Source organism: Sorex araneus, chromosome 3, assembly GCF_027595985.1.
Source record: "Sorex araneus isolate mSorAra2 chromosome 3, mSorAra2.pri, whole genome shotgun sequence".
In the NCBI taxonomy this organism is placed as follows: Eukaryota; Metazoa; Chordata; class Mammalia; order Eulipotyphla; family Soricidae; genus Sorex; species Sorex araneus.
In genome coordinates this window covers 148,157,828-148,183,608 of record NC_073304.1, presented here as the reverse complement: position 1 = coordinate 148,183,608, position 25,781 = coordinate 148,157,828, and the positions used below count along the sequence as shown (strand labels likewise).

The following is a 25,781-nucleotide window of genomic DNA, read 5'->3' as shown; positions in this document are numbered from 1 at the left end:
TGGAGTGGGGAGATACCTCTGAGATGTGCTATTCTTTTTCGAGATTTTTTTGTGAGTCCCATTCTGTAAAGCTTTATCATGACACTTATTCCTTCAACTTTACTATTCACACCTCTCACTTGTGCCAAGTGGTCAGAATGCAGCAAATTAAAAGTCAAGTGTTTTATTATGTATGCATGTGGGAGTGGTTTTCAAGAAAGATATTGAGAGATTAGCTCCTAGTTAAATATTTTGGATGCAAATGTTTCAAAGCCCAAAGGATGTAATATTTAGAATTAGGGCTGTCTTATAGAATTTGGATGGGGTAACGACTTCAACTATAGGGAATAATGAAAGAAGTTTAAGGGTGGAGAAACACTCAAGGCACTGATCTCATGTTTCATGTGGAGGGCTTCGGTTGGATACCCAGCACTGAGTGGACTGTTGAGCACTTCCAGGAGCCAGGAGTAGCTTTGAGCCAGGAGCAGCCCCCTAATACTACCACATATGGCCCCTCCTCCAACCAAAAAGCCAACAACGAAAAGAAATCTAGAACTTCTTGCATTGAGGTTTGGAGATTTTATGATCTGTAAATAACATAAATTGTGGATCATAATTTCCAAATTTTTACCTCTTCCTCCTATCTGATCTGAGTTTTAGGGTTCTTAAAATTCTCGGGGTTCTTTTGATCTAGACCACCTTGAACCACTGAACTTATGCTGAGAAAGAGGCAGAAAATGTGCAGCTGCTTCCATTTCCCTAAGGCTCAGAGGTCTTACCTGGAGGCTTGTTACCACGTCTTTGGCTTTTTTGAGTGATTCAGTCACACACTGATGTTTCAGGGCTGGGTGCTTCCCAGTGGGAGCCCTGAAAATTCTCGAGTGTCATCCCTAGAGAAGGAAAGTAACTTTATAGAGACTCCCACAAAGTAAATCACCAGGACTGGATGGTTTTCATCCAAGAGTTGGGGAAGAAAATGAAGTGTGAAATAGCACAGATACTGATGAAGACATTAGTCCTCCATTAAAACCACAACTGTGTCAGACCACAGAAATAAGGTACTAACATGACCTTATTGCTACAGTAGAGAGATTAGTGACTTATCTGCTTCCTCCAAAAACCCAGTCCACTTAGAAAGAATAACTCAAAATATGAAGAATGACATAATGTCTCTATTCCCTTCAAGAGGGTGACAGAGACAACATTGTAACTCATGCATGACACCACTTTAATAGAAAGTTTGGAAAGAATATTATAGTGAATATGTTGCTCATGATGCTCTACTCTTGCACTGGGCAGACCTATAATCAATCTCATACCCCTCCTTCTCATCCTAAATGCATGTAATACTTCTCAATTCTGTGCTCTCTACTGCCACCTCAAATGAACATTATTTTTATATATACATGTATGCGATATATATTATGTAGATGTTGATATATATAAACCCATTTGTGAGTTTATATAATGAGTTTACATATTATATGTGAGTATTTATATGAGTTTACATATTATATATGAGTTTGTAAATGAATTTACATATTATATATAATTTCATTACCTATGTGGAGCTGTTTCATCACAGCCTATGGTTGTCTCATAATAAAAATGATAAATAATGACAAGAAAGAAGTCTTTCACAGGTAGTTCAGTTTGAGCATATGACAAGAAACATTTCATATTCTTTCCTCTTAATGACTGAATTAGCAGAACATCTATCTCTAAGAATAAAATGTTATGTGAGAACTGAATCCAGATGTGTAACCCAACTCAAGCTATTGTAGGTTTCTGGAGTGAAGGGAAGTCACTTGCTTGGAGGCAAAAGACAGCTTGTTTTATCAGGTTTTTTTGAGGTTCAACTCTCAGTAGCACAATCCCTCATTAGGTATTTTATTTGCACAGTGTACACAAATTTATAAACATTGTTGAATCCTGCTACAATAGTGACTTTGGAGGAAGAAGAGAAGTTTGCTTTGAGGGAAGAGCTACCCAAGGTTTAAAGTAAAAAGGTTCAGGAATGTTGCACCTTGAAGGAGCTGAGTAGCTTCATAATTGGTGAAAAATCTGAGTTTCCTTGGAACTGGTTTTTTTGGGGGGATGGTCATACCCATTGGTGCTCAGGTGCAACTTTTAAGTGCTTAGGGAGATCAATGAGTGGCAGGGATTGAATCTGGGACTCCCGCATGCAAAGCATGCCTGCAAGTGTTTAAATTATCTCCAGACTTAATTAAAGCAATTTCACCATAATAACTATGCTGCATCACATCCTAACAAAGGGGCATGTGATAGAACAGGATGGCCTGGAGTGACCTATAATCTGATTAATAAATGCAACTTTGCCTGCCTACTTTAGGGGAATGGGTGATTTTGTTTGATCTATGAAAAGGTGCTGCATACTTTGGTTAATACAGAACCAGTATTTATGAAATGCATCTCTCATGGGAGAGATCCTACTGTATTGTGATTACTCAGGACAGTTTAGGGCTTTGTCATATGGCAGGGTCATGAGGCAGGCATCTGATCCCAAGCCACAGTAGCAATGAACAATGGAGTCCACTGGTCAGCAGAGCTGTGTGGCAATCCCCAATCCACACTAGTAATCTTGTGTTGTTGGTCACATCTGTTAGAATCATAGGTCATGGAATAAGATGCTGGAAAGGTCATTTTGTCTAGGTATTTGCCTTACAGAGCTAGGGATTATCGTGTCCTTGTGAAAGACAGGCAACATTTGTCAGCAAGAGTAAATCAAGAGCACAAGTGGGAAGCATGGGTAAATGTGGGAGGAGAGAATCTAGGAGATCAGAAAGGGATCTTCTTATTTCACCACTTTGCTTTTATTTCTGCTTCCAATGGACAGTATAAAATAATTTTGGATATAACCTGGCCTCTGGAGCACAGAGTGAAAACTTTGTTGGATCAATGATTAAATGAAGTGTTGATATACATTTCTAAATAACTCTATAGCTTACAAAGTGTTTCATCTATCTTATTTCACCCAGCCGAGGACTCTCCAGGCTGGGGTAGAAATAGGATTCTGTAGCCACTTTCCATAGATACATCCCATGAAAATCAGCAATGTTAAATTGTCATCCTCAATGTCACAACAAGGTCACAACCAGATTGCAGACTCTTGCCTTTTGCTGCTGAATCCAGACTCTTGCCTTCTGCTGCTTTCACCATAGAATGATAAATGATAAATATAATAGAGAGTTGACTCAATTGGACAGTGGACAGTGTCCACTTCTAATGGACAGTGTTCAGTGTCACAGGACAGTAAAAATAGACTGTGAGGGCAAGGAGGTTCTTGGTAGCAAACAAACTGAGCTCATCAAAATGTTCTTTTCCTGGGCAGGCTCGAATACCATGGCCTTTAGGAAAGCCTTGACTGTCCAGCCACAGGCATCACCTACTTGCTGTGTCCAGCTTTCCCTGGGGAGTGGACTCTTGGCTGCAGCATCAGACACAGACTCTGCCATTAAAGGACATGGGGTGCGTTGGTGTTTGGGAGGAGGGTTTCTTTGGAGATATGACATCACTGACAGACGATATTCTGGCGAGGTGTTTGGACAAAGCAGAACTTGCTGTCATTTTGTATCCATCAAGAGGCACAACCTGGTGACACTGAGATGTGTAGGAGAACCAGAGAGTGAAGTAGTGAAAGTGATAAGGAAGAGTCCCATTTTCTTTATTAGAGACACTTCATGGGTCCAGAGAGATAGTACATTGGTCAGCGTACTTGTCTTGCCCACAGACGATGTGCGTTTAGCCTTGGCAACACACACGGTCACTTAGTCCCCTCCAGGAGTGATCCCTGAGTGAGAGCCAGCAGCAAGTCCTGACCACTGCCAGGTGTGACCCCCCACCAAATCTGTAATCCTCTCTCAAAGTGATTTACTACTGATTATAATGCACTTCTCCCCTACTTATACCATACGTGTGTACTGTGATAAAATGAAGATAAAAGGAAACACTGAATACTATTGAGAAAGTTTGAGGGTCCTAATTGAACTTTTCAACAGCCACAGAGAAACAACCATTTTTTTTGCTTTTTTTTTTTGGAGAGGTAACACCCAGAAATTCACAGGGATTACTCCTGGCTCTGCACTCAGGAATTACTCCTGGTGGTGCTCCGGGGACCATATGGGATGCTGGGAATCGAACACAGGTCAGCTGCATGCAAGGCAAACACTCTACTTGCTGTACTATCGCTCCAGCCCCAACAACCATTTTGTAAAAGACATAAAAATGTATCTTTTAAGGTATATCCATTAATATTTTGTGTTCTTTTCAAGAAAGTTTCTATTTGAAATATGTGGTGAAGGAAAATGCTTTAAATTAAGGTAGAAAAGAAGTTGGAAAATGGACATTTTTCCATTTGAATAAAGCCTATCAAATCATTGGTTCGATTTAAAAAATATTTTCCTCTTTCCCTGTCCTTGTGTTGTTGTTGTGGTGATTGGCTGTGAATGCATTTGAGTACATGCTTATGTACACTTGCTGGTTGCATGCTGGAACTCACACTTTGTTATGAGCTTTTCTTTTTCTTTTTTCTTTTCTTTTGGCTCTTTGGATTACACCTGATGATGCTCAGGGGTTACTACTGGCTCTGCACTCAGGAATTGCTCCTGGCGGTGCTCAGGGGACCTTAGGGGATGCTGGGGATCAAACCCTGGTTGACTGCATACAAGACAAATGCACTGTATCCACTGTACTATTGCTTTGGCCCGGGTTCTTTTTCTCTTAAAGCCACAAATTCTTAGAGAAACACAGAAACACCATATAATTTCTTGTCAGAAAAATGTCAAGTTTTTACAAATTTAACTTCTAATTTTAGTTTGAGTCTCTCAAACCCATTCATTGGCTATAGGTTAAAATCTCTTCATTAGGGGGACTGGACCCATAGCACAGCAGGTAGGGCGGTTGCTTTGCATGTGGCCAACCCGGATTAGATTCCCAGCATCCTATGTGGTCGCTTGAGCACTGCCAGGAGTGATTTCTGAGTGCAGATCCAGGAGTAACCCCTGAGCATTACTGAGTGTGACCCAAAAAGCAAAAGCAAAAAAAAAAAAAAAGCTCTTCATTAGGAAAAACCGAGAAGTGAAAATTTTATGTAATTGTTTTTCCTTTATAAAATATTCTGTAATACTGTAGCACTGTTGTCCCATTGTTCATCGATTTGCTCAAATAGGCATTAGTAAGGTCTCCACTGTGAGACTTATTGTTACTGTTTTTGGCATATCAAATATGCCACGGGTAGCTTGTCAGGTTCTGCCGTGTGGGTGGGATATTCTCGGTAACTGGGTTCTCCGAGAGGGACGGAGGAATCAAACCCGGGTTGGCCACATGCAAGGCAAACGCCCTACCTGCAGTGCTATCGCTCCAGTCCTATAAAATATTCACTGCATGAAATTGAGGTGACTGTAATAAAAATAAGTAATTATAACAGGGTCACAAAAAGTGTTCTGATCACTGAGAAATTCCCTAGCCTTGAACATTTTTAATTTAAAGCTGTGATCAATATGCATTCACTATGACTATATCTTAAACCTTACTGGGGCTTTTATGCTTATATATATTTTACTGTCATACGTGGTGGTTAGTAGACTGGCTCAGTGCATGGTGTTGTTCCTGCTCAGGGTATTACTTAGTTCCAAGGACAGAACCCAGATCTCCAGCATGCTGTTTCTGCTCCAGCCCTTTAAGCTATCTCCCTGTCCCATTATAGTTCTTTTTTTTTAAGGGTATTAGGATTAGACTTTAGAGCCAAGCTCCTGGAAGAGAGCGACCAGAGAGTCTCTTGCCCCTGCACCTGGCTATCTTCTCCAGGGTCCCTCAAAAGGGGTGGGCTTCAGTTTTCCTCCCCGCCCCGAGCAGAGCTTCTGTGGTCAAAGACCTCCAGAGCCTAGCTACAGCCATGCTCAAGACCCCTCTTCACACGTTCGGATGAGCCTCACGCATGAAGGAACCGGCAGAGGAACCCAGGTATGTGGAACCTGGAGCTGAGACCTCCAAGCCTGCTCGGCTCGGGACTGGGCCTCTTCCACCCCAGATTCCCCATCTTCCAGTAGCTAGGCAGTCACACCCAAGGACTGTCCCCCCCCGCCCCCCCCACGCCTGTGTAATCCCATCAATGGCCAACATCCAGAGACTTTAAAACCAAGCTCCTGGAAAACATCTTATGGCCTAGTTCTCCCTGTGGGAGAACCTGGCAAGCTACTGAGAGTTTCTTGCTGACATGGAAGAGCCTCGCAAACTCCCTATGGTGTATTCATATGCCAAAAACAGTAACAAAGATGGGTCTCAATCCCCTGACCCTGAAAGAGCCTCCAATGCAGCACCATTGGAAAGGACGAGTAAAGAGAGGCTTCTAAAATCTCAGGGCTAGGACAAATGGAGTTGTTACTGAGACCGCTCGAGAAATTCGACGATCAATGGGATGATGATTATGATGATGGTGATGATTAGGATTGGGGATATAGTGCAGCAGGCAGGGTGCATGCTTTGCATGTAGCTATCTGGGTTCGATCCCTGGCACCCTCTATGGTCCTCTGAGCACCACCTGGAGTGATCCTTCAGTTTAAATCCAGACGTAAACCCTGAGCACCACCAGGTGTGGACCAAAACCCAAAACCAAAAAACCAAAAAAGTGATATTGTGTATATTTCATTGTAATTTGTGTCTGATAGCAGAGATAATACTTGATATGATAGGAAAGATTTGCCTTTGCTGATAAATATATCCTGATGACTTGTGAGTTGTGGTCTGTAGAGTCATAGTTTAGTAAACACAGTACTCCATGGGAATCCATAAGCACTCATCCTCTGGACTTGTGAATTCTTGGGAAAAAATTGCTTCCACATGTTCCTCAAACTACTTAAGATTTTTGACTGGTTGGTGGTCTATTGATTCTAAATATTTGACCTGTCAAAATGCCATCTTTAAACTCCAGTGATGCAGAGAGATTTGAAATTAGCTAGGGCTGAATTTATTACAGAACAAAGGGAGGTGATGATTAACACGCCCATCTGGGCAGTGGGGATAGAGTGGGTAGGGGAATAATCCTTAAACGGATTAGATGCCATGATCCTAAAACCACATTCCCTGAGTGTTGGTTCCTTGCCCAGAAAAGGGGATAGTCCAAACACTGGTGACTTTATTTATTTTTTTGGGGGGTCACACCCGCAGATGCACAGGGGTCACTCCTGGCTCTGCACTCAGAAATCACCCCTAGCAGTGCTTAGGGGACCATTTGGGATGCTGGGATTTGAACCTGGGTCGGCCGTGTGCAAGGCAAACGCCCTACCCGCTGTGCTATTCCTCCAGCCCCAACACTGGTGACTTTAAAATGACAGTGTTTCTCTGTGAGACTGAGCTTAGGGACCCTGAGGTGGAGAGTTGGGGGTTAATTGGGGAAAATGTCTTTGTCCTTTTCCTGTGCAGAGTTAAGGACTTACGACTCTGTATGTGTAGTGATTCTTAAAAGTGAGGGTCCACTCACTGCTATACAAAGACCAGTTTGCCTGCCTGGGTGGAGATTAAAGTGGAAATACATGTTATGACTTTTTTTAAAAGTTTATACATAAATTTTATGATTTGGTTTTTATTTTATTGGGAATCCAGGAATCAAACACAGTGACTTCATTTGTATGGGCCAGAGAGATAGTATAGTGGGTAAGGTGATCCACTTGCATACATACAAATGACCCAGGTTTGATTCCTGGCATCCTTGTGGTCTCTAAATACAGAGCCAAGAATAAGCCCTGAGTACCACTGACTACTGTGCCTTTTCCCAAAGAGAGTAACTTTTTAAAATCATGAACTAGGAATAACACAGTTTTTTAATTTATTTTTTTGAAAAATATATTCCTGTAGGCTACTTTTAGAACTGGTGTAGAGTAGCCAAGAAGATGAAATCAATGATGTGCTGTTGAACTAGAAGGCAAACATCACAGGCAGATCTTCTCCAGTCACCGATAATTTCTGGTTGGCTCTGAGTACTCTATGTAATTCCAGGGAAATGTGTCTTTGTAAGATAAGCTCACGGACAGAGCACTCCACCCACTTTCTGATGGATTTTCTCACTATGTTGTCTTTTCTCTGCCATCTCCTGAGAACTTTCTGAAAAGTATAGATTATTAAAGACTTCATGACACAATAGCTCACCTGGAGTTGATGTTGGGGGGCCTCCAGGAGAATGACACCCCTTCTCGGTAGGAAGCCAGCTGTTAGGAAAGTCATTCCTGGGAGGAGGAGCGCCTGACTCACAAGCCCAGGTGCTCAGGAAATCTGCCACTCCGAGAGAGGCCAGGACTCGAGGCCATGCCCAGAGTTCTAAATACAGTTCAGGCTGGGTCATCATGACAGATGCTGCACTGGCACCACGTCGGGGACTGAAGTGGGAGCTCGGAGGGTGTTTAAATGCCATGGCTCCTGGCCTGAAGTCTCACTGGACTGGGCTGAGAGTGGGAGAAGCAGAGGCAGTGCTGAAGGTTTGGGGGAAGAGACGGGGAGCCACCTTGGCAAGGACATCTTGTTACTGCGCGGTGGGGGAGACCAGCACTCCTGCAGGGGCAGCTAGCCAGCCCCCCCCTGAGCGGGGTGAGGAGGTGTTCGTTTCAGAATTGCTGACACACTTGGAGAACACTATCTCTCCAAGGGCCATTCTTGCCCTTCAAGGTAGGTAGGCTGGGAAAAACAGATTTTCTAGAGCCAAGGTTTGGACTGAGGAGCAAGTGGTGAAGTAAGCTGGCCAAGACGACTCTGGACTCAGGAATGGAGTGAGGAAACACATGTTGACTTTGTGGTTCCCAAGTCAGCCTCTGATTAAAAAAAAAGTCAGCGTTAGGCAATTTCTTAACTCTCTCCCACCATCTTCTTGGCCTTCAACGAAAACCTGCTCTGAGATTAGCATCTTTTAATACCTCTCTTGTGGGAAGGGCTGCAGAAGGAGGAAAGAGACAGACAGAGAACAGGGAGGTGAAGGTTCCCTGGAGGTCAGGGATGTGAGGATTCTAAGTTTTGAGAATATCTCAAGCCAGGCTTGGTGAATTATAATTATGAAGCCTTGGTTTATATAATTTGTTTTTATTTTGGGGCCACATCTAGGATTGCTCAGGGCTCTGTACATAGACATTACTCCTGGTGGGGCTCAGGGAACCACATGAGGTATCCGGGCTCAAACCTGGGTGGGCCTCATCAAGGCAAGTGCCCTACCCATTGTACCACCACTCCTGCCCTAAATATGTAAAGTTTAATGGCAAATCACAGGATATTTGTTCCATTTTCCATGCTGTTGTCCTGTTCGCCCTCCCTCCCTCCAGGGCATTCCTTTTGGTGGTAATGCATTTGAGAGTTTCTGAAGGTGATGTGTGATTTGGGGATGGCTTCAAACTTTGGAGAAGAGAGCTAGGTCCTTTATTTTCTTTTATACTTCTGAACAAGTGATGCAGGGCATATTTCCTTGGTCAGCTCTCATTGTTCTTACTTTCAAAAAGATTCAAATGCCCAATTATCAGCTTCACGTTCATGTTCCCTTGGAGATTCCATCAGGCCCTAGATTTTTTTTTCCTGCCTTGCTAGTCTATATTTTCCTTTCTTAAGCTGGATGGTACTTTTGTGCTTTTGACAAGACTGTTAGTTTGGGGTCAAGAGGTCCTGCTTACTTGAAGCTCTTTCTCCCTTTTCTGAGGCGCTGCTTTGGGGGTGTTTCTTTAGCCAAGGCTGATCTTATTGCTCCTCTTTCCCAGGCTAGTGTGCTGTTTCCTCACTGAAGATGAGCATAGTACCCTTTCTCATTGGTTATTCTGTTACCTTTTGTTTGTTTGGGGGCCTCACCAGGCAGTTTCAGAGATTGCTCCTGGCAATGCTTGGGAACTGAACCAGGGGCCTCACGGAGTGCAAAGCAAGCGCTCTATGACTGAACTCCATTCAAGCTTTGTGCTGTTACTGTCTCTCTAAGATCAGAGTCATTCCTGTTCACAAAGTAGGGTAACAACACAGTCCAGAAGAGCAACACTTATGTTAGACCCATATAAAATTAGGTCTTCTGAATTGACATTTTAGTTCCCCCTCTACCTTTATATCATTTCTCCTTCTAATACCACTCAATTTTGGTAGTTTTGACTCTAGGACCTCAAGTATTTTCTCCACCATGTATTTTTTCCCCATTCTATAGTTAAAACTTCTTAGGATTTACTTTTCTCCAGTTGAAAGAGCACAAACCTTGTTACTCCTTCTCAGATATGAACAGGAACATGACGGGGGGAAAAGCTCGAACCCTGTGGTTGCCTGCTTCTTCAAGTGAAGGACAGAACTAACGCTTCATATAGTTCATTGTGTGCTACTGAGATAGCACCTGCGATGCTACTGAGAGTCATGAGCATCTCAATGACTTTAGATTAGGAAATTGGCCCAGAAAGTCACTTGTCTCGAGTCATACACCTGGGTCTGTGTAATTCTAAAGAATTTTCCTTCTTTCTGGAACCATTTCCGTAAAACTCACCTCCTTGTATGTGAACACTCTGCCTGGTGGGGTCTGGAAGTATCAGCAGTAGCCTGTGCAGGATGCCATTATTATCCTAGTTCCTAAGGAGGGGTCTTCTCTGCCACACCTCTCTCAGGGTCATCGGCTTGAGCATTTGTTAAGAACCGTTTTTTTTTCTCATTTTATCTTAATAAGCACCTTTCCTCCTTGTAGTCATGTGGAGGAAAATTGGTACCTAGAATATCTTAGATGCTGTGACTGTTACATGTAGATGTGACTGAATTTACTAAACTCAGTGACTTGGAAAGCTTTTAGTTCAGATTGTGCCAGTTAAATTTTTTTACAAATTATAATACTATGATTTACCAAGTTATTTATAGAGTTATTTTAGGCCTTAAGTGTTCCAGCAACAATCCCACCACCAGTGGGTCCTTTTCTCCACCAATGTCCCCATCCATCATCTCAGCCTGCCCTCTTGAAAACACAAACAAATTTACTTTATATTGTTTGCTACACACAAAAGCAAATGGATTTATCAAATATTAGATCAGTAGGAGTAGATTTTTAAAATTTAATTTCATTTTTATAAAGTTGTACACAATAATTTATTAAATTCAATATTCCAACACCAATCCCACCACCATTATGCATTCTCACCACTATTATTTTGAATTTTCTCAACCACCATCCAAACCTGCCTCAATATAAGACCTAAATAATTTATTATTTTTTGTTTGTTATAAATAATCCACTACAAATGATCAAAAAAGTTTCCTTAGAAGAAAGTGTGTGAAGATTGTTGTACCTCACCCTGGAGCCCTTGTATAAGAGATTCTAACATGTTGTTACAGGTTAAGCCTGGGTTCTTCTTATTTGTTTTTATTGAGATTGGTTGCGGTCTACTTTACACCCCATCCACTGTGGTGTGCTACTCCTGGTTCATCAGTGGTGTAGAGTATGAGATATTGCTCCAGGAATTCTAAAATTTTAAATGTAAGGTGATACAGCTGAAGTTAAATTTTTAACTGGATGGTGACTTTAGGGTCTGGAGGCATCTCTGCAGCTTGTTGCTCTCTTGCAAGATTTATTTGTGAGTCTTTGGATCCTGGTCATTAATGAGATTATATTAGAGGCAGTTTGTGGCTCCGAAAAGAACAGAGAGATGGGGAGAGAGCCCATTCTTGAATCCATGAGATCCTGAAGATTTTGCTCACAAAGCTTGAATATGTGAGTTTTTCAACAGATTCACTCATGGATGAGGCTTGTCCCAAGCCTGTGGAGATAGGCCATGAGCATGGTGGTGATTGGGGATTCACCACTACAGGGGCTCTGTTTGTGTGGGTTGTGGGCTCACCTGCCCCCATAATAGGAGTCAATTTGTGATCATTATTGTATCTCAAAATAATGTTACTAATGTAATTTTTGGAGGATCTCCTGTGCTGGTCATTGCTAGTTGAGTCTTCTGCATTATTTATTAGGCTCATTGCGTTTGGTGGTTTTCTATGCAACTTTCCAGTCAGATTTTCTGTGATCCCACTGGGATAATAGAACTATGAAATTTGTAGTTGTCTTTAGGCCATGTATTCTGCTTCATGGTCCAGGAGTTATAGATCTAGAACCGTTTGGTGGCGTGGCAATTTGATGAGGTTCAGTTGTGGAGATGAGCTGTTTCTAAGGCGGAGGGTGTCGGGTATGGCTGAGGGTTGCTGTGCCTTCAGGTAGAAAGGGGATTCTGCTCACTACCATTCTGACAAGGCCCCAGAGTTCCCAGCCCAGGTCAGTCTACCTGGGAAAATTTGGTGGTATCATGATCTTTTGGAGATACGATGCTGGGTATTTTTCTGCTGTTTGACAGTCAGTTTTAACTAAACTCACAATTGTGAAAGGAAAAGTGAGTGGAATTGTAATAGTTTGGATGAGTTCTCATGAATAGTTTTAAGGGGAAACTGTTGGGATTTCACTGGATACATAGTGTTAAATTAGATACCACATTCCTAGGGATATGGTAATAGAACCTCCTGAAGAAGGTTAGAAGCAAGTTTCTTTATTTGGCGCTAGGCAACCCTCCCAGCTCTTCTTTACCATATATTTTGTCTCTCTTTGCTAACGATTTAAGGTCTCATTTACTCAACAAAAACATTTTGTTGAGTGCAGAATTGATGTTGACTATTCCAGAGTTGACTATTCTAGGTCCTGAGGATACAAGAAGAATACTATAGAAATGATCTAAATTGTTTGCTATTCTTCAATTCTGTTTTTGCTATTCTGTCTGGTAGATCATAGTGACATGCTTTTCTCTTCTTGGAAGATCTTTCCTTTCCCTTCCCCATTTTTATCTTTTCAATTTGCAGACTTCTCTTCATTAGTTCCAGAAAAGACCCTTGGGCTAGAAGAGGCTATCTCTACCTCTAACACTCATATCATTTGCTGATACTTTCTTAGATGATAATGCATGAAAGTTACATTCAGTTATATCTTTATATATCTAAATATCAATTTTAATATTGGTAATATATTTATATAGGCAACCACATCTTATTAGCAGTCCATAGAGCTTTCACAAAGGAGGTACTAATGATACCTTCTTTATATAATGATAAAACTAAGGCTTAATGACATCAAGTAACTAGTTCAAGATTAGAAAACTGAAAAATAAGAGGGGATATTTAAGTCTTAGTCTTCTGAATTCCAATTCCACAATCCCCAATGTGCTGTCATACTGGATTTGTACTACTCTACTTTTATTATATTATTTAGTGACCCATCTTATCTCTTCAATGTGTTTTTATAAGTTTCTGAAGACATAGATCACATATTATTTAGTATTTTTGCCTCTAATAATACCAATCACATTGTCAGGCCCATTCTTTATCACTAATAATTACTTGCTGGGCCAGTAAATGCTTGATTGAACAGATAAATTCAGGAGATTGTGGGGGAGCTTGCCAGACATATAGCTTTTGGGGGGTGTTATTTTTTGTTATTTATTTTTTGTGTGTGTCAGGGTGTCAGTAGTACTCAGGGCTTGCCCCTGATTCTGCACTCAGGGATCAGTCTTGGTAGGCTTGGGGGACTATTCGCGGTACCAGGGATTGAACCCCAGTTCGTCTGTGTGCAAGACAAGTGCTTTACTTGCTGAACTATCTCTCCTGGCCCAGCTATATTGCTTTAGTATTCATACAACAGGATGATTTTCTAGGTCTGACTAGATAGGCTGGGTGGGTTTTCAACAGTGTAGTTACTGGTCTCTGTAGTATAATTTGAAAGCCGTTGCATGTTTCTGAATGTAATGAAGCATTTACCTACTTTCAAGTATGAAATTGCCCCCAACAAGAGCACAATCTCCAGAAGTCATAGTTAATTTTTTGATTTGGTAAATGGTTCTTTGTGTCTTTCCCTTTAGTAAGTCATTGGAATAAATTTATTTAGTGGTGTTCAGTGAGAATATTTTAACAAGATACAAGGCAACATCTCAGATTTTTGGGAGAAGGCTTCCTTATCTCTTATTGAAAATCAATGGGACATTTGACCCAGCAATACCACTGCCGGGAATATATCCCAGAGAAGCAAAAAAGTATAGTCAAAATGACATCTGCACTTACATGTTCATCGCAGCACTGTTTACAATAGCCAGAATCTGGAAAAAAACCCGGGTGCCCTAGAACAGATGACTGGTTGAAGAAACTTTGATACATCTATACAATGGAATACTATGCAGCTGTTAGAAAAAAGGAGGTCATGAATTTTGCATATAAGTGGATCGGCATGGAAAGTAAAATGAGTCAGAAAGAGAGAGAGACAGACATAGAAAGATTGCACTCATCTGTGGAATATAGAATAACAGAGTAGGAGACTAACACCCAAGAATAGTAGAAATAAGTACCAGGAGGCTGACTCCATGGCTTGGAGGCTGGCCTCACATTCTGGGGAGAGGGCAACTCAGAGAAGGGATCACCAAGTATAATGTGGTCGGAGGCCATGAGGGGGAAGGGTGATGCGGGCTGAATGTGGGCTAGAGACTGAACACAGTGGCCACTCAACACCTTTATTGCGAACCACAACACCTAATTAGAGAGAGAGAGAACAAAAGGGAATACCCTGCCACAGTGGCGGGGCGGGGTGTGGGGAGATGGGATTGGGGAGGGTAGGAGGGATGCTGGGTTTACTGGTGGTGGAGAATGGGCACTGGTGAAGGGATGGGTTCTCGAACTTTGTATGAGGGAATATGAGCACAAAAATGAGTAAATCTGTAACTGTACCCTCACGGTGATTCACTAATTAAAAATAAATAAAGGAAAAAAAAAGAAAATCAATGGGACAATAGGGCCAAGGCGTGCTGGCGTTATGGCAGTGGCTGGGGTGACCGTATGCCATGAGGATTGATAGTTAAAAATAGTTATAGTCACAATAAGCATATAAATATCAATTTTTGGGATGAAGTGACACTTAACATATACACAAAAAATCTAAGAGCGTTAGCAGCCTGTGTTGACTGCTTTTGGCCTAAAATTTACCACTAAATCTTGAAAGGACATCCAGTCAATCAGGACCAATTTTTCAAGGACCTCTGTTACAAAAGACATTTTGGTTGAATAATGTCATGTGGTTTGTCAGTTATATTTTATGGGAAGAATGAAATTAAACATTTAGGAATTAGAACACTTTTTAGAGAACCTAGGACTCATATTTATTCTTTATTTTTTCTTCATCTTCCTGATTAATCAGATCATTGCCATATCATCTCAGTTAATTTGATACTTTTTTCTTTATAAAGTGCTTTCACATACGTAGTTATCAGATGAATCCCCTCAAGATTAAGTAGCTATTTAGGACTATTAAAAGGTTTAAGATTCTGAACTCTGACCTGAGTTAAGCCTAAATAAGCCAAATCTTAACAAGTAGAAACTAATTCAGCTGCTTTTCCCAATCTTTCAGTGCTGACATTACACATTTCTCAGTCCCGACATCTTTCAAGTTCCTGCTAATACTATTTTGCTTATTGATCTAGATTAAAACAAGTGTCATTTGACATTGACAGTGATCTTTATCAATCTCATTTGGATGTTTGCCAAGATAGGACTGGCAAAGAAGTAAAATACAATGAAAGGGGGAACTTTTGCACTTAATAATAACTTGATTAAGAAACTTAAATTATTCTTGAATTCTCTTGCTATTGAGAAAGGAAATTCTCATTTGACCCTGGTTGGAGTTCTCTCTTCTCACAAAATCTTGACAATGTTTCAGTTACTCTGGAGTTACCTACAACACAGAGTAGCCTGAAAGTTAGTTCTGCCTTTCCAGTTCAGAGTAGAGAACATACAGTTCTGTAGTTCTACCTCTGATAACTGGACAGCAGTATATAGTGGAAAGAATACAATGTCAGATTCCTATACCACTATTTATTTAGTGTGACAAAAGTCTTTTTAATCTTGCCAAACCTTCATTTCCTCATTGTTAAATGGCAAATACTTCATAGGGTTTTGGTAAAAATTCCTGAGATTATGTATCTGCTGTGGTGTTTGTCACTTCCCATCTCTGCTTCCACCTTCAAAACATGCTGGAATACCAGAGGCTGAATCTTTAATGACATCTTTAATCAACAAAAATAGAAATAACAATTACTGGTGCCACTTGTTTGCGAAGCCTCTTTAAAAGGCTTAGATTCCCAGATGACTTTGAGATCTTGGCTCTGATTGCGTGTGTACCACTGGCAGAGTTGGTGGTGGAGAGTGCTTAGGCAGATGAAAGATATGTGCACTTGGTCTTCTTAATTGGCTAATTGGCATGAGAATTGCAGGCTTCAGATTACCCCCCTTCTTTTCCCAAATAGAACTTGGAGGGCACAAAGAGCTCAGACAGTTCATTCCATTACTGAAGTCACCTAACAGGCTCGTTTGAGTATTTGTATCATCATAGGTTTAGTTTAATCCAACCTGGGTTATAGTTCATTCCCTTGAAGTTCTGGACTGGGTATCAAATTTGGGCTCAGTCCGTACTGAGGTTCATGCCAAATGCTCTGCTTCTACCATATTTAGAATTATCTATGAAAAGTTTCATCACCTTTTTTTTCAACTAAGCTACTTGATAAAATCTGACATCTCAGAATCATTTTCCACTGAAGGGATACCCTGGAAATAGGAGTTTACTTAAGCCTAGTACATAGAGTGATGTTGGGGGTTAGAAGCTTTAGCTGACCTCCCTGGTGTGAAAGAGCCAAAAGAGGACTGTGAGAGTCTTTGGATTGGGGACTTTAAGATTCAGAAGTAAGCCAAGGAGATGGTGACTTGCCAATAACACAGAGAAAGTACTGCTCAATGTAGTCATGTCCAAGTCATGGGCAGAAAAAAATTACTTAGCATCTAAGATGGGTCTTTGTACTTTAGTTATTTTAAACTATCTTCTTCCTGTGACAAAACATGACAACCGAGTCTCATGTTATGTTAGTGGCACTGTGCATTCAATTTCAGAAAGTGCTACACCTCTTTTATTTTTTTTGGTCACACCCGGCATTGCACAAGGGTTACTCCTGGCTCATGCACTCAGGAATTACTCCTGGTGGTGCTTGGGGGACCATATGAGATGCTGGGAATCGAACCCAGGTCAGCTGCATGCAAGGCAAATGCCCTACCCGCTGTGCTATCACTCCAGCCCCATATATACCTCTTTCTTAGTTATTCTTTCTCACTCATCTTCCACCTCAAATTCACGCTATAACCATACATCAGTTGTATGGGAGACTTGACAAAGTATGAAACTCAACTTATGAAATACAGAGTCTGCAAGAAGAGACAGAAATATAACCATTGAAAGAAAACATCTAAGTACCACAAAGATTAGTCCAGAGAGGCACCTGAATCCCACTGGGTGTGGACCACAAACCGAAAAGAAATACAAAATAGTATATCAAAACATATGGTATTAAAGAAATGGTATAAAAATGTATTCTAAACTCTACATATTATACCCAGATAACCCTCCTGAAGTAAGGGGCTTTTACTTTTTCTCTGTTGTCCTGAGAAACCAAAAGAGTGACTGGTCTTTAGTACATGCTTAAATATAGTTATTTACTCCGCCTCTCTCGGAGAGCCTGGCAAGCTACCGAGAGTATGGAGCCCGCATGGTAGAGCCTGGAAAGCTACCCGTGCATTTTGGATATGCCAAAAACAGTAACAATAAGTCTCTCAATGAGAGACGTTACTGGTGCCCGCTCGAACAAATCGATGAGCAACGGATGACTAGATATGAATCTGAACATTCTAACTCCATCTCTTATCTTGCTTCTATTCCTTTAAGTATTCCAAGTAGTGGGAATACCAACATGCTTGTAGTTCTTGAATAATGAAATTTCCTTACTCATATTATTGCCCTGCTTAAATTAGCTTTTTGAGTCACACTAGTGATGCTCAGGGTTCCTCCTGGCTCTGCACTTAGGAATTACTCTAGATGATGCTTGGGAACTGTATGGGATGCCGGAGATCGAACCTAGGTTGGTTGCGTGCAAAGCAAATGCCTTACCTGTCATACTATTGCTCCAGCACCTCCTTGCTCATATTGAACTCATGTATCATATATCATACATTCTCAAATGTCACATTGTGAAGACTTTTCTATCTTATAGTCATTGACTTGCTTGCTCTTCAAAACTCCTGAATTCTTGGTCTTTCATTTTTCTAAGTGCTCCTTACAGTTGGTCTTCTTTAACTGTTTATATATCCTTTCCACCAGATTTTGAACTCTATTGAATCAAGAAGTTCATTGTCTATATCATGTTTTCACTCATTAATATATTACCTGTTCTATACAAAGTATAAATGCAGGAGTTATAGCACAGTGGGTAGGGCGTTTGCCTTGCATGCAGCCAACCTGGATTCCATTCCTTTGTTCCTCTCGGAAAGCCCGGCAAGCTCTGAGAGTGTCTTGCCCAAATGGCAGAGCCTGACAAGCTACCCGAGGCATATTCGATATGCCAAAAACAGTAACAATAAGTCTCACAATGGAGACATTACTGGTGCCCGCTTGAGCAAATCGATGAACAACGGGACAACAGTGCTACAGTGCTATGACACTACATACAAAGTAGAAAAGTTTTGTTAAATGAGGAGGGGATTAAATATAGTTTCAAAAGTCTTCAATCATTAGAAGGTAGAGTATCATATAAAATCATCATCATCCCGTTGATCGTCGAAATTTCTCGAGTGGTCTTAGTAACGTCTCCATTCATCCTAGCCCTGAGATTTTAGAAGCCTCTCTTTACTCGTCCTTTCCATAGGTGCCGCATTGGAGGCTCTTTCAGGGTCAAGGGAATGAGACCCATCATTGTTACTGGTTTTGGCATATGAATACGCCATGGGGAGTTTGCGAGGCTCCCCCATGTGGGCAGGAAATTCATAGCTTGGTAGGTTCTCCCAGAGGGAGAAGTAGGCTATAAGATGTCGCTTCCGGGAGCTTGGTTTTATAGTCTCTGGATGTTGGTGGAATTACACAGCGCCGGGGGCAGTCCCTGGGTTGTGACCGCCTAGCTACTGGAAAATGGGGAATCTGGGTGGAAGAGGTCCAGTCCCAAGCCGAGCAGGCTTGGAGGTCTCAGCCCTGGGTCCCACACACCTGTTTTCCTCTGCTGATTCCTTCATGCATGAAGCTCGTCCGAATGTGTGGGGAGGGGCATTGAGCATGTCTGTGACTAGGTTCTGGAGGTTTTCAGCCTCGGGAGCTCTACTCTGAGCGGGGAGGGAAAAATGAAACCCATTCCCTCTGAGGGGCCCCAGGGAAGACAGCCAGGTGCAGGGCAAGAGACTCTCTATTACAGCACTATTCACTCTCTGCTTGTAGTGTCCAGTATGAAAAAATTGGGTGTGGTTCAAAATTATATTTGAAATATTGTGGCAGCCCAACCAACCACCTTCTTCCCCAGCCCTCCATTCTTCCATCATATAAAATAGAGATACTTACAATAGCATTAAGTCAATTTGGTTGACATGTAAACTTAAACTTAATAGCACATCTAAAGTGTGCATTTTCTGGGCTACAATAATTAAGAAATGTGGAAACCAAAATAGCTATGTGACTTGACCATGATGAAACATCTTTAAGCCATTTCACTTGTGAGGATACTCAAAATAATTGAAGGTGTTGCATAATTGTTGGTTGTGTTTGCTAGGGTTGAAACTAGTATATGCTCTTTGGGAGACATACTCATAGGAACAGGAATCAGACTTTCTTTATAGCTATGTTGTTTTTAACTTTTCCTGAGTTTGTTGGTGGGCATAGAAATATATGCTGTATCTTCTTCATCAGCCAGAGTGATGTATTAGATTATGTGTAAACTATAAATTAGGAAATTTTATTATTAATATTTTATATTAATTGAGAATATAACTCATCTTTAATGAAATTAAATTCTGTGGGAACCTAATGTTACAGTATCAATGGAAACAGACCAGACTTAGAAAGAATCACATATGAACTAATGGCTAGAATCTTATTCTTTAGAAATTTGGGGGCCTTGGTATAGTCACATTGGTTGGACTTCTGAGTCCCATCCTATTCTCCAGTGACTTGTCACCAGTTCCGTGTAGGTTCTCTATTTTATCCTTTATTTCCTTAATTATATGTAATATCATTTAAACTCCTGATTTACAGACATATCCCCTTTTAAATGCTATTTGTAAAAGACTTTCTAATAATCTACAAGTTTTTTTTGGAATTCCTAATGGTTATTTTTATAAAGGCAAGAAGGAATAGCATAAGATCTCATTAAAACACAAAGTTGTGGGGCTGGAGCAATAGCACAGTAGGTAGGGCATTTGCCTGGCATGAGGTTGACCCGGGTTCGATTCCCAGCATCTCATATGGTCCCCTGAACACCGCCAGGAGTAATTCCTGAGTGCAGAGCCAGGAGTAACACTTGTGCATCGCCAGGTGTGACTCCAAAAGCAAAAAAAAAACAACAAATAAAAACCACAAAGTTGTGATTTACAATCTTCAAGAGACTATATTTCTAAATGTTTCTTTGTAAACATTTTGTAAAATATTCTAAATATTTCTTTGTACTTCTGCACTCTGTATTCAGAGGATTAGTTATATTCTTTAACTTGATGATAGATTCTGATTAATGGTTGAATTTATATTGATTTTCATACATACTTAGCAAAATTATTGTTTATAAAAGTGTTTTTACAAAGGATTGAATTTAAGTTTTATCCAGAATGCTGATCATTACTGATATTTTATGGGTAACATTTAAAGTGCTTTGTAGCATAGTTTACCTTATTGTTAGCCTTAATGATGCTAGAAAAAATTTTTTGTCACTATAGGTATTTTTGTTAAAAGGTAGCAAAAATATATTATTCTTTATAATTTATGGCAGCTAAGAAATAACTGCAGATGAACGATTAATTTCATCCTCAAAACTTTTTAATAACTTGAATGGTGAATTAATATCATTGTAAATTTTGTTTGTGCCTGCATTATTTATAGAAAAGTCACTGAACTCAATTTTCAGGAAATGAAAATCTAGACACATTCCAGGGAAACAAACAACTTTCTCCAAATCTCTTTTTCATGGTCAATCCTGCTTATGCCCCCACAGGCCTGTCCATTTCTTTCAGAGTAGCCAGGGACTCTCCAGTACTGTTACAGACCTCTCCGGATCTCTAGGTGACCTACAAGGCAACACATGAATCTGGCAAAAACTATGTGGTTCATTTGTCTTGGTCTTTTATTATTTGTGGTGCTCAGTTTCTTTTTTATATTTATCAATGCCTTTAAGAGAAACCCATTCTGGCATTCATTTTTTTCCAGATTCTGGCTATAGTAAACTGTGCTGCGATGAACATACAGGTGCAGATGTCATTTTGACTATACTTTTTGGCTTCTCCAGGGTATATTCCCAGGAGTGGTATTGCTGGGTCAAATGGGAGCTCGATTTCTAATTTTTTGAGAAGCGACCATATTGTTTTCCAAAAGGGCTGAACCAGTTGGCATTCCCACCAGCAGTGTAGGAGGGTTCCTTTCTCCCCACATCTACGCCAACAGCGGTTGTTTTTGTTCTTTTGGATGTGTGCCATTCTCTGTGGTGTGAGGTGGTATCTCATAGTTGTTTTGATCTGCATCTCCCTGATGATTAGTGATGAAGAGCATTTTTTCATGTGCCTTTTTGCCATTCGTATTTCTTCCTTGAGAAAGTTTCTGTTCATTTCTTCACCCCACTTTTTGATAGGGTTGGTTGTTTTCTTTTTGTAGAGGTCAACCAGTGCCTTGTATACCCTTGATATCAACCCCTTATCGGATAGGTATTGGGTGAATATCCTTTCCCATTCTGTAGATTGTCTTTGTATTGTGGTCACTGTATCTTTTGCAGTGCAGAAGCTTCTTAGTTTAATATAGTCCTATTTATCTCTGTTTCCACTTGGTTGGTCAGTGGCATGTCATCTTTGAAGATACCTTTATCTTCAATATCGTGGAGGGTTTTGCTGACCTTGTCTTCAATGTATCTTATGGTTTGTGGTCTGATGTTGAGGTATTTAATCCATTTTGATCTGACTTTTGTGCATGGTGTTAGGACGAGATCTAAACCCATTTTTTTTTTTGCATGTGGCTGTTCAGGTATGCCAGCACCATTTGTTGAAGAGGCTTTCCTTGTTCCACTTCACATTTCTTGCCCCCTTATCAAGGATCAGATGATCATATATTTGGGGTTGCTTTGGTACATCTACACAATGGAATACTATGCAGCTGTTAGAAAGCATTAAGTCATGAAATTTGCATATAAGTGGATCAACATGGAAAGTATCATGTTGAGTGAAGTGAGTCAGAAAGAAAGAGACAGACAGAGAAAGTTTGCACTCATATGTGGAATATAAAGTAGCAGAGAGGTACGAGCTAGCAATGATGCAACCTCTGGAAGAAAGCCCTCTGGACTTAGTCACTAAAATACTAAAATACAGCAATCTAGAACTTCGCGGCCGCTACCGCTATCGTGGCCACTCGACCTCATATCTCTTCATTCTCAGCAATGGAAAACAAATTATCAAATGCTTCCTTTCCAGTAGGTCCGACTCTGGGGGCAGAAACTCCAAACAATAATAGTGAGTTTTTTTGTTTGTATGTAATCAAAGTAAAGAGAAAGTAAAGTGAAATTTATCAGCTACACAGGCAGGGTGGGGGGGCGGGGGGAGGTTTACCGTGGTTCTTGGTGGTGGAATATATACACTGGTGAAGGGATGGGTGTTCGAGCACTATGTAACTGAGACTTAAGCCTGAAAGCTTTGTAACTTTCCACATGGTGATTCAATAAAAATAAATATATATACATATATACATATATATAAAAGAGAAACCCATTCTAATCTTCAGAAGTTTGAATCTAACACAGCATTGGGAACATAGTAAGTACTCAATAAACATGTAATTTATCAATGTTGAGATGATTTTCTAATCCTTGGATTATGTTTAAAATTTTCTGCATTGTGCCTCATGCAGAGTTCCATGCGAATAGGTGTTTATTGATAGATTTGATTGAAGTAGAATGCCCTCTCAATTATTTAACTCATCTATTAATGTGAATCTGTGTACCTCTATTATTTTGTCTTGCTTAACTTGTCATATCCATACAGGTTTAAAATTCATTGTTCTGGGTTGTCTGGGTTGTCACTGTTAGACAGCTACACTGGAGAAAATTATTCCCTTTTTCAAGTATTAAAGGTGGAAGAGATTTTAAAAGTCTTCAGATATGATTACTTGCACAATGAGGAACAGGTTCACTGTAGTTAAGTGACTTGTTTTACTTAGTTATTAATCATTGTGGTGCATATTGAGTACCCATTTAATTACAGCTGATATAGGGAATTACAACTCGTCTCACGTTTTCTTGTTCTCCAGCCATGAGTCTCTCATTTCCTACATCAAATTTGTTAAGATATATGTATATATATGCACATACATTTATACATCACTTAGTACTGTGATGTCTTTATTTACCCTTCCTTTCCTAAACACATGTAAGTTCGACCTTTCTGCATGGTTCTACCTAGAATGTTTGTATTAAACTTTTTCAGAATCATAGCATGCAGTTTTGAGATTTCATAATACTTTGTTCCCCAAAGTAGAGCAAAGTTATTTTTAAAAACTTGTTTAGAGAGGTTTTTGAAAAAATGTACAATATTTGTGATAAGTGAGGTGCTCTTGGAATTGTAGCAACAAAATGGAGTTTGGGAGTTCACATGTCAGGCAACTGGAATTACCATATTTGGTCAAGTGTGGGATGACAGAATGTCTCTGTTCCTAAAAGGATATAGAGCAAGACTGGGAGAGAGATTTAACACTCAATAGCAGATTTCATCTTAGACCAGTAGCTCTACTTGTCTGTGCTTGAAAGAAATAAAATTTAGCTCATGTTTAGTTCAGTGTATAAAATTATATGCTTGGATACAAAAAACCTAGTTGTAAATTATTTTTATCATGAAGATGTTGACTGGATAAGGGACCATGGATAAAACAAAAATTTTGAGTAGAGACTTCCCTATTATTTATTTAGGATTTTGGGTCAGTTTTGATATACATCAAATATATCCAAAAATGAAGGATGAGGCAGTGGTGAGGATGAGCAAAGTGGAGAAGGTGTATGATATTCTTTCCAGAGATGCTGCTGTGGAATATGGTTATGACAAAAGGAAAAAAATAAGGGTAAACTAGAATGGATTGCTATAGACCTGCTACAGGTAAGAAAGGATGCAGAAAGATGGTGTGGGTTCTTATTATTTCCTTTTTCCATTATTCTCTGTCCAGGATTGACGGTCAACAGTTGAAAACATGGGTTGGTAGGGATAATACAGAGTGTAGAGTGCTTGTCTCGCACCCCACCAACCTGGGTTCCATATCTGGCCTACCGTATGACCACCTAAACACCACTAAGAGTGATGATTGCAGAGCTAGTGAATACTTGATCATTGCTGGGTGTGATCCCCAATCTCCGCAAAAAAAGCTGAAAAATTTACAGCATTGAAAATTCAGCTGTCAAAGTTGTTTTCTGCATTTATTGATCTTTGTGTTTATTTATAGAGGAAGCAATAAAAATTCTAGATGTTAAGGATCCTTCTCGCTGGAGAAGTAGGTTCTTAGACTTGGCTTGCAGTACTATTTGTCCCCCCAAAATTGTAAAAGCTGATATAAGTTTGTAAAATTACAGAGATGGAACACTTGCCACTCAGTCCTTAGACATGTACACTTTTAAGAATTACAGAAAATTCTCCTTCTGCCCTTGCTGTGAATACAGAAGACAAAGGAGAAAGGGACCATCCGGCCTAGCATGCCAGCATTTTATTTGGTTGCTCTCAATTCTACCTTCCTGTTTGGCTCACCCCTCCTCTCTGCTCATACTTCAGAAACCAATCAAGGTGTCTCCTGAACTCATTTATTTCCTTTGTTTCAGCCGCCCTTTTCGGTAACTTTTTCCATATGCTTACATCCTTGTCTCACACAGATCATTTTTTCCCATCCAAAGTGGCCTGATTGGATTCTTAGGAAAAGCCATTTATTAAAATATATGACACAGTGCTTCTAAAGATCCTAAACAACTTTTCATTACTTTTGATGACTAGGATATACAAAGAGAAAGAAAAGAGGTTTGAGTGGTTTTCTTTTAAAGAGCTCAATTCCTGCACACCCCACCCAGCCCCAAGGTCTAATCTAGATTTTGAGCTACAGCCTGTAGCTATTTTTAAAAGTTTGGTATTTATTAATTTTGTTGCCCTGATTTTGTTTCATTCTCTTCAACATATATGGTAACTCTGGTACTGCTTCTATTGCCTGTTGTGGACCAATATTTTTCAGCTGTTGCTAAAACTTACTAAATACCACATGTAATGTTGGAAACGCTAGGACTTAAAGAAGGTTGTAAATCACAAAAACATTCCATGAATAAATAAATAAATACTTGATTGCTGTGCTCTAGAGATTCCCAGTTTTATGCTTCCTTTTGTTCAGCTCTCTACCCACTCTCCTTCTGTCTTTTAGAGTTGGAACAATGTAGGGGAGCTCATCAGTTTCTCACCTGAGACTCCATGCTTTATTTTTCAGATTCTGAGCAGAGCACTGGTTCAGACTCCGAGGTGCTCACTGAGCGGACCTCCTGCTCCTTTGACACTCACACTGACCTGGGTCCCAGCGTTGCAGGTCCTGTGCCTGCTGCCATGTCATCCATGGAAGAGATTCAGGTGGAGCTGCAATGTGCTGACCTCTGGAAGAGGTTCCATGACATTGGAACAGAAATGATCATCACCAAAGCAGGAAGGTAAGGACACATTTCCTTGAATGCTCAATT

At 40.4% G+C, this 25,781-nt stretch overlaps 1 protein-coding gene across 1 annotated transcript in view; it reads left to right on the top strand.

The window, feature by feature from the left end:
* Positions 1-25,781, top strand: part of TBX15 (T-box transcription factor 15) — a 152,332-nt gene that overhangs the window by 52,366 nt on the left and 74,185 nt on the right. The window contains exon 2 of the mRNA XM_004614428.2: positions 25,538-25,751. Coding sequence (XP_004614485.1) covers positions 25,538-25,751 — 214 coding nt within the window. The remainder of the gene's footprint in view (positions 1-25,537; positions 25,752-25,781) is intronic.